Here is a 15448-nt window from a genome sequence, read left to right as displayed (position 1 = left end):
CACTCATCTCTTCCAAGTTCAGAATTTGACCCCATCAGTGTTTATCTACGATGCAATTTTGCTAACACCTCCCTCCTCCCTGCCGATCCAAAGTATTGTATATGGAAATGACCTCAATGTGTCCCCAAAAATCTATGTCGTAAAGATGTCAAAAGTACAATGCAAAGTGACACAAATTGTTGGCAGTATCCACTTTAGCTAAACACTCACCTACCTATGCCCCCGCAAGTCCACTGCCGGATATCTGCCCAATAGAAATGAGTACTCACTCTGACCCAAAAATTCATGGAAAGATGTTCATAGCAGCTTTATGAGTGATAGCCAAAAACTGGAAACCCCCCAAATGTCCATTCACAGGAGAATGTACCGCCAAACTACGACAGAGCCTCCAAATGGAATATTTAATTCAGAAATCAAGAGGAATGAACTCTTGACATAAGCAGCCACACTGATGAATCTTAAACACACAGCTGAGTAAAAGAAGCCAGACCCAGCCAGGCACAGTGGCTCATGCCTGTAATCCCAGCACTTTGGGAGGCCAAGGCAGGCGGATCATGAGGTCAGGAGTTCGAGACAGCCTGACCAACATGGTGAAACCCTGTCTCTACTAAAAACACAAAAGATGTTCTATGTCCTGAAATTTCCCTCATGGGACTGCCCCTGTGTTCCCTCCACTTCGGCAACCTGACCTCCTTGCTGCTACTGAATACACTGGGTACACCCCAGCTCAGACCTTTGCACTAACCGCTGACACTGCCCCAGGATGTCTTCTTGGCTAACTCCCGGCTTCCTTCAAGTCTGTGTACATATCTCATCTTCCTATGAAGACCCATCTGAGCATCTATTGATGACCACCTGTGGTCCCCCTTGCCGTCCTCTATGCTTCCTTTTTCCCCTAGTCTCTCCGGTCTCCTATCTCACTGTCTACCTTACTTATTCATTATGCTTATTGTCTACCTCCCACGCTAGAATGTGAACAGAAACGCCACAAGGACAGGGACCTTTGTTGTGTTCACCAAGGCATCCAAGCCCTTGGACAGTTGAAGGAACAAACAGATGGAATTTGAAAAGTTGGCAGGGAGGGGCCAGGCTGCAGAGGCCTTGTAGGCCTGGGGGAAGCATGTGGGTTTGAGTCCCACTGCAAAGGGAAGACACTGAAGAGTTCCAAGGAAGGCAGAATCCGGGTCTGAGTTATGCTTTAAAAGCTCACTCTGGAGTCTGTGGAAAACGACTTGAAGGGGAGCCATACGGTTTGGCTCTGTGTCCCCATTCAAATCTCATCTCAAACTGTAATCCCCACATGTTGAGGGAGGAACCTCGTGGGAGGTGATTGGATCATGCGGGCAGTTTCCCCCCTGCTGTTCTCACGACAGTGAGTGAGTTCTCATGAACAGTGGGTGAGTTCTCACGAAAATGAGTGAGTTCTCACAAGAGCTGATGGCTTTAAAGTGTGGCACTTCCTTGAGCACACGCTCTCTCTCTCCTGTGCCGTGCAAAATGTGCCTTGCTTCCCCTTCACCTTTTGCCTTATTGTAAGTTTCCTGGAGCCTCTCCAGCCATGTGGAACTGTGAGTCAATTAAACCTCTTTTCTTTTTAAGTTACCTAGTGTCAGGTAGTATCTTTATAGTAGTGTGAAAACCGACTTAATACAGAGAGCAAGTTACTGTCAGTGCCAAGGCATTCAGAGGTTCCCAGGCTGGGGTGCGAGCATGGAGGCCTGGGAGAAGTGGATAGACTCCAGAAATTCACTAGAGGTGGACTCACCAGGCCTGGGGGATCAGACGACTGTGGAGCTGCAGGAAGACAGGGCAAGGAAGGCTCCCAGGCTCCTGGCCTGAGCAACAGGGTCAGAACAGAGCCATGTGCTGAGGTGGGGGAGACAGGAGAGGCGCAGGTTGGAGGCTTGGGGTGTCAAGAGTTCTCTATGGGCTGTGGTGAGTTTCAGGTGCCTATTAGACTTTCAAGTGAAATGTCAAGTAGCTGATTGGACAAGGTCAAAGCTCAGAAACACAGTCTAGATTGAAAATATATAATACATTAGGGGAATGTTGGCTTAGAGTTCTCTTTAAAGCCCCGAGAATGTAGAGAGAGAAGAGAAGATGTCCAAGAACTGTCCCTGAGGACCAAGCCCTGAAGCCTTCTGATCTGGCCCTTGAAGAATGAGGACTTTGCCAGGAAGGTAGGGAGAAGGCAGTCCAGGCTGAAGGAACAGCCTGGGCATGAGCTCCACCTAAAAGAACATGGGTCTCAGGGCTCTTTGAAACTGCAAGTCATCCAAAACAAAGAAAGCCCAAGAAACTGTCACACCCAAGGCAGCCAGAGGGGCATGAAGACTGAATGTCATACCGTATTCTGGAGGTATCTTGGAACAGAAAAGGGATATTAGGTAAAAACTCAGGAAATCTGAATAAAATATGGACTTCAGTTAGCAATAATGCATCAATATGGTCTATTAATTGTAATAAATGCACCATACAACTAACATGTACAGCTGCATACATATAAGGTGTTAATAACAGGAAAACTGTGTGTGGGGTATAAGAGAACTCTCTGTACTATCTTCCTAACTTTTCCCGAAATCTAAAACTGTTCATAAAAATAATAAAGTTTATTTAAAAAAAAAAAGAGCAAGAGTCTCATAAATGTGCACATGGGCACACACACATACATGCATTCCAAAGACTATAGTAATTTTTTTTCTCTGGAGAGGACTTTGACCCTGGCCAGTCCCTTCGGTGCCCAAAAGACTTAGAGACATTGTGAATATCTCATCACCCCTCCCCCTGCCAAAGAACCAAGGGTCCTCACCTCCACCTACTTTCTTTCTGTTTACAGAAAACATACTCTCCTCAGGCCAGATTTCATAGTGAAAATGAGAAGCAGAGACTAAATGGCTCAGGTAAGTCAGACTCACCTAGAATTCCTAGGTGTGGCCAGAGTCCATCCCTTCAGCATGCTCCACAAAAGCACATCCCATAGCCACAATTTCCCTGAATCCCACTTTGCTCGACAGTTGGTTTTGTTTCCCCCTTGCAGCAAAAGTTCTGACACTATCTGGGTTGAAATTCTCGCTCTACTACTAACTTACTATGTGATCTAGAGCATTATGTGATCTTAAGCCTCTTATAAGAGCCTTATTTCCTTAAAATAAGGCTGTAAAAGGGGCATAACCATAGCTTGATCAATGACCTATCGAGTGGATTAAATGAGATGAACTGTAAATTGGATATAATTTCATCTTCTGAGGAAAGGATATAAGATAGTAAATGCCAAATGGCTGGCATCGTGCCTGGCACTCCTGAATGCTGGTTGTTGACGACAGACACGATCAGTGTGGCCAATCAGTGAGGCCCCCAAAGATCAAGTGTTACCTTGGGCCCCTGACTGGTGTCTGAGGTGTGGCAGGTGGGTCTTCGGGACACTGGATCTTGTCTGGGGAGCAGAGAGGTACAGGACCTCTGAGTCAGAGCAGAGGCTGGGTCTGGGCAGTGGCCATGGGCCAACCAAAGAGAGCTTGGCCAACAGTTGACCTTGGAGGTACCAAGGCTGGTATCAACGCTGGAAACAGGTGGCAAAATGGAGGTGGTACTGCGTGGTTGAGACCCCAACCCCCACTTCAAGATTCCCTGGCCCCTTTAGACGTGGCCTCGAACAGAGGCCATCCAGTACCCTGGACAGCTCCAGGAGTCTCTGGATTTCAGGGGCACAAGTTTTGTGGGCTGAGAACTGGGTTGGGTCTTGGTTGTGCACACATGGGCAAGCCACCTCACCTCCCTGAGTCTCAACGCCCTCACCTGTAAACTGGAGGGAATACCCACCTTTCAGGGCTGTTGCGATGAGTGAATGAGATAACAGAGAGGCAGAGAAACAGATGGCCAAGTTCTGAAGTCAGACCACCTGCATTCATATATCCCAGCCCCACACTGTGTGACTTCAGAGAAATAGCTTCACCCTTTCTGAGCCTCAGTTTTCTCTCATCTGCAATGTTAATAGACCCGGCTTCATATGATTCTGAAGATTAAATGAAACAGAACATGAAGCACACAAATAACATTAGTTTTTGTTTTAGAAGAAACTTATCATCACCAGACACAGAATAGATCCTCAAAATTGCCAGCTTCTTGTATCTCCCAAAACCCCTGGGTGAGCTTGGCACCTCCCACCTTTAGGCCTGATTGGCCCACTCACTTCTGATTGTTACAGATACTCCACAAAGCCAGAGAAAGCCAACTTGTGGAGTTCCACAGGCCTCCGCCCTAGCCCCCAGCGAAGACCCTGCCTCTCAGTGCCACCCACCCCATGCTACTTGGGACATGTATTAAAGTACCAGCATACACTTCCACCAGCCTCTGTTATGAGCTACACGCTCCCTCTCTCGCTCGCTCGCTCTCGCTCTCTTGTCTGTCTCTCTTTTTCTGTCAGCTGATTAACCTCACAACCCTATGAAGAAAGTGCTGTGGTTATCACCATTTTACAGATGAGGAAACTGAGTTTCTGCGAGGTTAGGTAACTAAATCGTGGGGTCACACAGCTGTTAAATGGTGGCAGTGGGACCTAATCCCAGGTATGGCACTTCAGAACCCCACGCCTGCTGGTACCATCAACGAGGCCAGCGGCCAAAGAAAGGGGAAGAGTAGGTGGGAGACCGACCGAGGCAGAAATCAGGACACTGTGTTCTCGCCTTGGCTGTGGAACCCCAGGTCTAGGAGTCCTCACTGCAGACGCTCACCCGCACCCTGCCTGCTACCTGGGCGCGGGCACCTGCCCTGGTTCCTGTCCCCCTTCTTCCCCCGGCGGCGGTGTCTCTCCCTCCCCCTGCCCCCCCCCGCAGCCCTCCCCCCGCCCACGCCGCCGCGGTAACCTGACCCTCGGCGGGGTTTGGGCCTTGGGGCCGCGTCACTGTCGCGGAGGCGCTTGGGCTCGGGACTATGCTCCTGCCGTGCGCTGCGGACCCGCAGTGCTGGCTCCGCAGTAGGACGCGCAGGGGCATGGCGCAGAGGCTAGGCGAGTGGGCCCGGGGGCCCTCTGATGCCACCGGGCTCTACAGAGCCGTGCTCCTCAGGTCGGGTAAGTGGGAGCAACGCCACCTTCGCCGTAGGAAGAGCGCGAGGAGAGTTTGCGGGTGCACGGTCCTCAGTCCCTGGCAGGTCCGCCGCTGGGCGCCTCTGCTTCGTTGCTCTGCTTCTTTCCTAACCTCTGTCATTCTGTTTGCTTGTTTGTTTGTCTGTTTGTTTGAGACAAGGTCCCATTCTTTCTCCCAGGCTGGAGTGCAGTGGTGAAATCATAGCTCGCTGCAGCCTCCAACTCCTGGGCTCAAGCAGTCCTCCTGCCTCAGCCTCCCGAGTAGCTGGGACCACAGGTGGGCACCACCACACCCGGCTAATTTTTTTTTTTTTTTTTTTTTTTTGGTAGAGAAAAGGTTTCCCTAGTATTGTCCACGCTGATCTCTAACTCCTGGGCTCAAGCGATCCTCCCATCATTCTTTTTAATTACTTTTTTTTTCTTTCTTCCTTTCTCCTTTCTGCCTTTCTTCCCTTCCTTTTCTCCTTCCCTCTTCCTGAATTCATCCTTTTGGGGATCTTTGACACACATTGCTGTCTACCTATGTGTGAGAACACGCGCACACAGTTTCTCACTACAGAAGTCCTGCGGGGTTCCATCTCCTGGCTGATCTCTTAAACAGAGACACACAAGTGTGCAAAGGTGGCTGCAGGCGCGGGAGGTTTGGGCCAGGAGAGAGGAAAGGGGGCACGACCCGAGCAGCAGGCAATGGGGCGTAAAGAAGCAGGAGTGGCTGAGGGAGGTCCGCTATCCAGTGGGGCGCGACACAGGGTGGGGAGGGAAGGAATGGCAGAGCTACGACAGCAACCGCTTTCTGTACGTGGCCATGCAGCGATTTGGAAGGAAAACGGGTGGTTTTATTTGCTACGGTTGAGGGGGTGGGTGGCCGGAGCTTTTTCTCTTCCATCTTTTTGTTTGCTTGTTTGCGGTAAGCGGGTGTTGCTTTCCTACTCAAAACAATAGGAGGCCTTTTTATTTAGAAAAATGAAGTTAATATAATATATGACCAGTGTCCAAATAATTTGGAGAATACAGGAATCCGGGGAGAAAGAGAGAAACAAAGCCTCCGTAAGCTTTTGGGGTATTTCCTTCCGGACTCTCCTTGGAGACAGACGTTTGGAAGAAGGTGAAACTCGATCTCGTGCTGGGGTCCCTGCTCAGTGGGGGTCCGTGATTACAAAGCGTCAAGGGACTTGGGCTCACAGGCCAGTTATCCTCTGCCTTGGACGAGGAGCTCGCCCCACCCGTGGGCCTGCCCGCAGACCCCTGGAGCCGAAAGCGTGAGGCAAACCAGCTCCGCGTCTGCAGCAGCGGTGCCTGTCCCGGTGCCTGTCCCCGCTCCCGCCCGGCCAGCTCTGGAACTGCTCGCCTCTCTCACTTAGGCCCCGCCTCCCTCCGGGAGACCCCTCCGCCTAGTTACGGGAACCACAGTTCTCCAAGTCCCAAAACAAGAGCTGGCCCAAACTTCAGGACTGGCGGTGCCTTCCTAAAGGAGGGTCTCAAATCTGGCTGAGGCGGGGCAGGCAGAGAGGGAGAAGCTCTTTGGGAGGCCAAGGCGGGCAGATCACTTGAGGTCAGGCATTGGTTACCAGCCTGGCCAACATGGTGAAACCCTGTCTCTACTAAAAATACAAAAATTAGCTGGGCATGATGGCCGGCGCCTATAATCTCAGCTACTCAGAAGGCTGAGGTGGGAGAATCACTTGAAGCAGGGAGGCGGAGGTTGCAGTGAGCCGAGATTGTGTCACTGCACTCCAACCTGGACAACAGAGCAAGACTCTGTCTCCAAATAATAATAATAATTTAATGAGGTGGCACGTACCTATAGTTCCAGCTACTTGGGAGGCCAAGGCAGGAGAGTCACTTGAACCCAGTAGGCGGAGGTTGCAGTGAGCCGAAATCACGCCACTGCCCTCCAGCCTGGCGACAGAGTAAGACTCCGTCTCAGAAAAAACAAAAAAAATCTTGAATGCTCTTAAAACGAGTTATCAACATAATGGCTACCACTTACAGCAGCAGGCACTATGTGCACTACGTGAAGGGCTTTCCATATGGTATCTTCTTTGTTCCTCAAAAACTCACCTGTCCCATTTTAGGGAAGAGGATACAGAGAGTTGAAGGTCACCTAATTGTCCAGTAATGGAGCCAGAATTGGGGTCTGGTTTGGCGCCAGAGTCCATGCTCTTAATCCCAGCGCTGGAAGGGTCACCCCTGTGAAATAACTCCTGTTGGGCCATGCCTGGAAGGCAATACAGTCCTGTAGTTCAAGTCCACCTGAGGGCCATTACCTGCATCCTAGCTGGAGCTCAGGTCATGTTCCTGGAAGGGAGGAAAGCATCTCTCTCTGCCCTGTGGACAAAAGGACACCTCCCCAGGTACCTGTGGGCATCAGCAACTATACTCCTCTGCAGCCAGAGGGGAAGATGCAGCCTCCATCCCTGCCTCTGCCAGGTAGGGCCGCCAGATAAAATACAGGGCACTCAGTTCCATCTGAATCTCAGAGAAACAACAAACCACATTTTAGTGTAAGCATGTTCCAAATATTTCATGAAATGTACTAAAAAGTTACTTGGCACTCATTAGAAATGAAAATGTAACTTAGATGTGTAGCATTTGTATTTCGTACATCTAGCAACTATGCTTCAGGGAATCATGAATGTGCTTGATTCGATAGCTATGGTCTGCGCAGGTTCTCCTGTGCACACGCGCACACACAAACACACACAGGCACAGAAGCACACACGCTCTCTCTCACATCCTCTCCCCATCTGTAGGTTCACTGTGCTTCTTGTCTGACTACAAGGGAATTAAAACATACTGGGGGTGGGGGCACCCCAGGGTCCTTCTGCAGCTAAGAGACCAAATTAACCATGCCTAATTGCAGCTGGGTGGAGAGCCAGCTTTTGAAAGAAGACTCTAAGTTCTTCCCCACCCCCTCACACTTTCCTGTTTTCATGCTTGAAATCCCTCGACTGGGTAAATTCTTCCCGGTTCAAACTTGTAAAGGCGACTCTCATTCCTTTTATAATCTCTCCACAGATCTCATGACAGATTCTTTCTGCCAGTACAGCTTCTTCTCCCTTCGAGTCCTTTCAGCCAAGCATGTTTGAGGGGCAGGGGGGCACAGTTTGATCCTAGGGCTGTTTTGTGGGTGGCTGCTCAGAAACCCCACTGAGGCCTTGAAAAGGGGCCTTGGTGATTTAGACTGAATACAGGGCTGAGGAGGAAGTTTTGAGTTGCCATGGAAACTTCTTGTTTCATGTTTTCAGGCCAGATAAGCTGTTCGAGGTGCCCATCTTGGAGAAAGGGGGCAAAAATGAATGGAAAGCTGTTTGGGGAGGTTATTTCTGCACCCTGCAGCCCAGCCCACTACAGATGCAGGAGAACTCTCCAGCTCCCTGTCAGGACTGCCTCCCCTGGTCTTCCCTGTCCCCTTCCTTTGCGTTCCTCTGTTTCCCAAGAAATCAGAGTTAAAAAGGGACAGAGGGAAGACAGGGAGGGGTGTGCCCGGCCTCTGTGCTTCCCCTTCAATGCCCCAACTCACCAGGGGGCTGAGCAAGTATGCAGATCCCCAGGCCCCTGGCCTCCCAGAGTCCTTCCTTTTAGAAGAATTGGAAGACCTCCAGGGAAAGCCACACACAAGGAGGTAGGAGGCAGCGACTGGGGCTTGAATTCTGCAGTTACCTGGAGTAAACGCCTCAAAGGCTGATTTGTTGAGAAGGCCTCTGTTTTCCCATACTCAAACGGATGCAACCGAGCCAGATGTGATTCCTAACTACAGTTGGTTGGGAAAGGTTGCTCTTTCTCACATTTTTAATTCTTAGAGTCTTTTTCTGATAACAAAAGCAATAGATACTTGGGCCTTTTTTTTTTAAGCTACAAACATTACAGAAATATAGTAACAACGGCCTGTATGCTATAGAAGAATGATCCTCAAACTCTTTAATATAAATGAACCTGCAGAGGAGTATGTTAAAATCCAAATTCCACGGCAGCTCCTGCCTGTGATCCTAGCATTTTGGGAGGCTGAAGCAGGAAGAACACTTGAGGCCAGGAGTTCAAGACCAGCATGGGAAATGTAGTGAGGTCTCATTTCTACAGAAAATAAAAAATTAGCTGGGCATGGTGGCACATGCCTGTAGTCTCAGCTACTTGGAAGATGGAGGTAGGAGGCTTGCTTGATCCCAGGAGGTCAAGGCTGCAGTGAGCTGAGATGGCACCACTGCACTTAGCCTAGGTGACAGGGTAACACCCTGTCTCAAAAAAACAACCATAACAACAACAACAAAAAAATCCAGATTTTTAGGTTCCTCCCTCACAGGTTCTAAGGAGCTATGCAAGAGCATGTCCCAGTAATTCCATTTTTAGCACTCATTTCAAATGATGTCTAGTAATAATATTTGAGGTACATTGATCTAGCACTGACCTCTGCTAACACATTAGTGTATTTGCCTCCACACTGGTTCTTTTTGTATATACCAACTTTTTTGTCTTGAGAAACAAAAGAGATTCTACTACATATGATTTCTCATTAAGTATGTAGGAGACCTTTTTCAGGTCGATCCATAGACGTGTTTATTGGCTGCATCTCATCCTGGGGTGTGGCATCATCTCTTACTGATGGAGTGTGGCCTGGGAAAGGGCGGTTGTTGACTTCTGATCTCATGTATAGTTGCACCTGCATGTGGGCACACAGCAAGACGGTCCTGTAACAAGCTCAGCGCTATCAGGGTTTTTGGCGTCTTCAGGTTAACAATAGTTATCAAGCCTTTCAGCACTGGGACGAGAAGATAGGTAGGTCTCTGCCCTGGGGCTCGCAGTCTGATGGGTTTGTATACAAGTTGGGCGTGAGAAGAGTTTTTGTGGGAGAAGTACAGTGACTCCCCACTTCCCCAGGGAAAATGATGCCCAATATCCGGGGATGCCTGCCCAGTTCTCGCTGGCTGTCAGGCGCGTGTTCCTCTGGAGTGTACTGGGTGACGGGCTTCTGTCTTCTCCAGGGATGAGCAGGAACTGTCAGAAGCTCCTCCGTTCCAAGATCCTTCTTACTCCCCAGCTGTTAGAAAGCACTGGGGGCCGGGTACAGTGGCTCACACCTATAATCCCAGCACTTTTCAGAGGCCAAGGTGGGCTAATCACCTGAGGTCAAGAGTTTGAGAACAGCCTGACCAACATGCTGAAACCCTGTCTCTACTAAAAGTACAAAAATTAGCCAGGTGTAGTGGTGGGCGCCTGTAATCCTAGTGGAGGTTGCAGTGAGCCAAGATTGCACCACTGCACTCCAGCCTGGATGAGAGAGCAAGACTTAAAAAAAAGTCTTTCTTAAAAAAAAACAAAAGTAGAAGAAGAAGGCACTGGAATTGGTTCAGCTGAGCCACCATAGATCCTAGGAAATACTCAAAATACTTCTTTGCAGAGGAGGACAATGTGTGTAAAGAAGCAGGGTCAGCAGAGAGTGGCTTGACAGGAGTCTAGCTGTCCTCTTCTACCATCAGAGTTTGGGAAAGTTAAGGCAGAGCAGGATGGGAGGCTTAGGCGGCTACCATTGAAAATAACTCAAGAAATGCAGAATTGGGGAAGAAGAAACAAAACGGACCACGCGTTGTTTCCAGAAAATTGTTTTATTCCTGAGAATTTGAGGCCCTGTAAGTTTAAGTGGTTCCAGAATGGCCAGCTTGGCCAAGGCTCCCTGGACATGCCTGCCAGCCTACTTTTATATTTTACATTCACACGTTCATTCATTAAGCCACTACTTCTGGAACACATATTCTGCCAGGCAAAATGTGCCATGCTGGGCTCTCAAAATGTGCCAAGAGAGACACAGAGTCCAGGTCTCTCTTGCAGAAAAGTCCTATATGTTGAGCTTTGACTGTGTGCTTCACTAATGTCACCTCAGCCGTGTCATCTCTCAACCACCCTGGTATGCTCCACATTTGACAAACACAGAAACCAAGATGCAGAGACACTGAGTGGCTGCCGAAGGGGCTGGTGCTGGAGCCAGGGCTGACACATGAGCCTGATGAGACCCAGACACGATGCCTCCACTCTCCCACGCTGTTCTGTTGGCTCCTCTGTGAAGTTCCAATGACGTTCAGGGTATCCGGAAAACGCTGTATATGGAGTTTCTGACCCATTCATGGATAATCAAGAACCGACACAATGCTAAGCAATTTGTCCTCCCTTTACACCCCACCCTTTCCCCCACCAGAGCCATTTTCGCCTAAAGAATCCACATCACTGCAGCAGGAAGCTTGGCTTCCCCGCCCATGGAGAAGTGCTGGAATCCACTCTTGCCCGACCCTCCCATAAGAAACAAGGGAAATTCCTTGACGTGAGCCGCCTTGCTCAGAACAAAACTTGGCATGTTTCTTATTCCTCATCAATCTGACAAAATAGGTATTTATTTGTGCCTCTCAAGCGTGTGGCTTGGACATGATGTTCCGCATCGTGGAAGTGGCCGTGCACCAAGTGAAATATCCGTTACTATAGTAACAGTTCCTTTTATTGATACCAGAATAAACAGGAATGCAAAGGCTGTTTCACTTGTTGGCACATTTCAGCTGCCTCCCGTTCCCAGGAGTTTAAGAACCGCCCTCTAGAGGCAGCCCTCCTTGCTAGTCCGGGACTTCCCGGTGGAGTGAAGAGCCCAGCAACACGCTCCTGACTTCCCTTCCCAAGGACTCGGCCTGAGAAGTAAGACCATCTCTGTTCTGTTTCACCTGCTGTCGAGAGGGGTGCTGTTTGGGAGGAGGTGGAAGGGAAGGAGGGCAGACCCCGTGCACTGAAGTGGGCTGTCAGAGGAGCTGAGTGCTTTGAGTTTAGGTACCTGGGCTATGTCCCTGCATCCGTAAAATGATACGGGAGATACCTCCTGGCACCCTGGGTTTTGGAAAAGGGTAGGAGACAAAGAAGAGAGCCCTCAGACACAGCCCCGCATTCTTGTTGATCTTTTTCTGCTGAAAACTTAGATGAATCTGAATTAATGCATGATATAGCCTCACCTAAGTCAATTATCACACAGTATGGGGGATTAATTCTCCGCACAACCAACAGAACACAGGTTTCAGCATCAGAGCTTGGCTCAGATTCAAGCTCTTTCATTCACTGGTTGTGTGATTTGGGGAAATCAGATGACTTCCTGGAACCTCAGTTTCCTCAACTGTAAAAAGAGGGTAATGACAGTACCCACCTTCTCAGTCTGTCGTCTGAATTTCATATTTCATGAGATCTGGCTGCTAGGTGCTTAGCACCGTGCACGGCACACAGTGTGTGTAGGTTAACGTGTGAAGGGCCTGCCTTTCTGGTGGATTTGGCTTTAGCGCTTTGTAATACAAGGCAAGTCTGAGATTGGGCCAGAAATCAAGAGCTATAGGATTGGGTATGCCACTTTGTGAAACTGCTACCAAACCCGGGTGGCTTCAGGCTTTGAGGCAGCCCCCACGCCTGTGTCTCTGGGTGGCTTAGATCCTGAGTGGTCTTCTTAGCTCTGTTGGTGGTAAGTACCCGCTGGAATTTTCTCTGCAGAGGCATCTGCCAGGTGAAGTGGCTGGCATCACGCCACTAATGAGCCAGCAGGGATTCCAGGTCTGCGGGGGCTTGTTCCAGATCAACTGAACAACGCTGTCTGCTAACCTTGCTAAGGACCCTCCAGGTCTAGCCCTGGACTCTGCTATTTAATTGGTTCAAAATCCTAAATGCCCACCCAACATTCTCCTCCCGAGGTAGGAAATTACAGCAGACCCAAGGCATGTTCAGGAAGTCAGCCTTGAGTCATTGCCTCCAAATGGACAAGCAGCTTTGCTGGGGGCTTCTGGGCATCGACCAGAGGCTGCTGGGGGATCTGGAGGTGGCTCCCAGATATGCTGTTGTTTGACTGCAGGCCAGTGAGATACAAATAGGCACTTTCCCCATGGAGAGGAAAAAAGCCAGAAGGATCAGGAAATCCAGTGACCATGCTTGTCACTTTTACTGAATGCCTCTTTTTTCTTTGCCAGTCGTTATTTTGAAAGCCTCTCTTCTTTTTTGCCCCGCCATCCCATTATATGCTGAACCAAGAGGGTTCTGAATGTGTTCTGAATCCAGCAGCTTGAACAGTAATGAGGAAGCAGGAAGTGGGGGCAGAAGACGGAAGGCCACCAGCTGGTCCTCTCCTAAACAGAGAGCAGCCTGAGGCCAGATAGGCCTGTGGATTCTAGCTTAAGCCCAAAGCTGCTAGGGCCAGGCTGGGGTTCCCCAGTGAGAGTTTGTATTTCGCATAGGCTAGGAGTCCTCAAGTTAGAAGGCCTCCATGTTCTCATCTATAAAATGGGCTCACACAGCCTCTTCATTGGGGTTTCTCTCTCCCCTATCCAGAGAGAGAAAAGGACATAACCCTGCTTTGTCAACTAAAAGACATTTTGCACCTTGAAGACAGTAGAGCGGCAGAAAGAGCACTGAATTTGGAATCCAAAGGTCCTGGCTTTGCTGCTTACTCTCTGTGTGCCTTGAGACAAGTAACTTGGCCTCTCTGAGCCTTGGTTTTCTCATCTACAAAACGGGGTACCACTGGCTGCCTCTGAGGGTGATTTTGAGATCCACATCAAATCTGGACTGGTGGCCACAAGGTTTCTTCAGGACAGAAGTACCATGGTTTGTCTTCAGTGGGCATCACTGCCAGGCGCTGGGCTAAGCCATCGTGCACATTATATCACTTGATCTTCCAAACTGCCCATGAATAGGCTGTTATCCTTGCTGTATAGAGGCTCAGAGGGGTTAAGCTACTTGGCCAAGGTAACACAGCTGGGAAAGATTGCCATCATGAATCAAACGCAGTCTGTCTCCACTAAACCATCTGCTTTAACCATTGCTTTACTGGTTCCTGTGTCATTTGTTACAACTGATGCCATCAAAGACAGAAACAGAACTACCAGGACAGGGGAGAGGCAAGTGGAAGGGACATTAAGGCCTTAGACAGCCTGGGGTCCCACGGCTGTTGTTAAGATAAACAGGGCCCCAAGACTCCATCAGTGCAGCTCCCATTCTGTCTCCCCTTACTCTCTCCTGTGGATGGGGGCGCCAGTGTTCGGTTTCGAAGCTGCCACCCTGCATTAGCCATGCATGCCCCAGTGGCCTGGAGAGCTCACCCTGGGAGCAGCAGCGATCCCAGCTGAGCCTTGCTGGGTATGGGGCCAACATCCTGTGGAGCTGCTGGCAAGGAGCTGTGGGGCCTCTTGGGTCACAGAGAAACCAGGGAGGAACCAAGCAAGGGCCTCCCAATTTCTCCTCGGACTTCCTATTATCCCCACCCCAGGAAAAACAACGTCAGGCTCATAGTCTGCATATTAAGTGAGAATTATTTGCCCCTCCTATAGTCATGCAAGACACTCAATCTAGGTCTCACCTCCTGGTGGCCTCCACCCCATGCCCAGCACTTGAGCTCATCCAATCTTCACAGCATCACAGTTCCACAGAGGAGCATCCCAGAGGTTAAAGGCCTGCCCAAGGTCACAAAGCCGCTAAGAACTATGACCTTAATCAGATCTGCTCATAATAACCAGGCCAGCTACAGTCAGCTGAGATCACTCAAGGCTGAGGCAAAGAAGTTTGTGTTTTGGGTTTGTTTTTTTTAACTCCATGGTTTACAAAGTTGGCTGACTCTAGGAATCACCTAGGGAGCTTTAAAAAATCCCCAAGGCCAAGCAGTGTCCCCAAGCCAGTTAAATCAGAATCCCTGTGGTGGGACTCAGGCCTTGGAATTTTTGAAACTTCCTGTGGTGATGCTAATAGGCAGCCAAGCTGAGATCCACTGATTTAAGCAGTGCGGTTTCTGAGGATGAAAAGGCTCCCTCTAGGACTAGGAATGGGATTTGTTAATAGTGATTGTTAATAGCAGCTGACAGGGTGGTCACACTGCCATGCCAGGGGCACCATTCCCAGTTTAATCTGTGGGAGCTGAGGACTTGGTGTTGTGATGTGCACAACCGGCCTGCTGTATGTGGCAGCCCCAGTAGCCAGCACCAAGCGCTCAGCTCTGCCCTAGGCATTGGCCAAGTACCTTGCAAGTATCACCTCATTTATGATGCCACAACTTCATAGAGGAGGATTCTACAGTAATGCCCATTTTGCAGAGGAGGAAACACCAGCTCAAAAGCAGCTGTCCCATCTCAACTCTGCTGTTCACTGGGAAACCCCGATAGAGAATAAGTGGGCATGGTGTGTCTCAGGGCTGTGGGATTTGGTCTAAAGGCTGTAGTTTCCAGGCTCCAGCTCCAGAGGGTAGGGAGGCAGGGACAGAGCTGACATTCAAATCCAGGTCTGAATGGCTCCAGCCTCCTTATCCATCTGCCTCCTCCTGCATTTCTTTAACAGCCATGAAGAATACGAACGAGCCACTTACCTTTCTCCTTC

The 15448-nt window shown here is 49.6% G+C and overlaps 1 protein-coding gene across 3 annotated transcripts in view; it reads left to right on the top strand.

Moving 5' to 3' along the window:
• Positions 1 to 15448, top strand: part of FAM107A (family with sequence similarity 107 member A) — a 50188-nt gene that overhangs the window by 27833 nt on the left and 6907 nt on the right. The window contains exon 2 of one of the 3 annotated variants that reach the window (XM_032290311.1): positions 2837 to 2900. In XM_032290311.1, the coding sequence (XP_032146202.1) occupies positions 2837 to 2900 (64 nt within the window). Of the gene's footprint in view, positions 1 to 2836; positions 2901 to 4848; positions 5069 to 11304; positions 11756 to 15448 lie in introns of those variants that run through there. The other 2 variants (XM_032290309.1, XM_032290312.1) reach the window with 2 other exon arrangements.

The sequence above is a fragment of the Sapajus apella genome, unplaced genomic scaffold (genome assembly GCF_009761245.1).
Source record: "Sapajus apella isolate SASKATOON/1434 unplaced genomic scaffold, GSC_monkey_1.0 scaffold23, whole genome shotgun sequence".
NCBI lineage: Eukaryota > Metazoa > Chordata > Mammalia > Primates > Cebidae > Sapajus > Sapajus apella.
The sequence above is the reverse complement of the archived record's forward strand: the minus strand, read 5'-3'. Positions and strand labels throughout refer to the sequence as shown.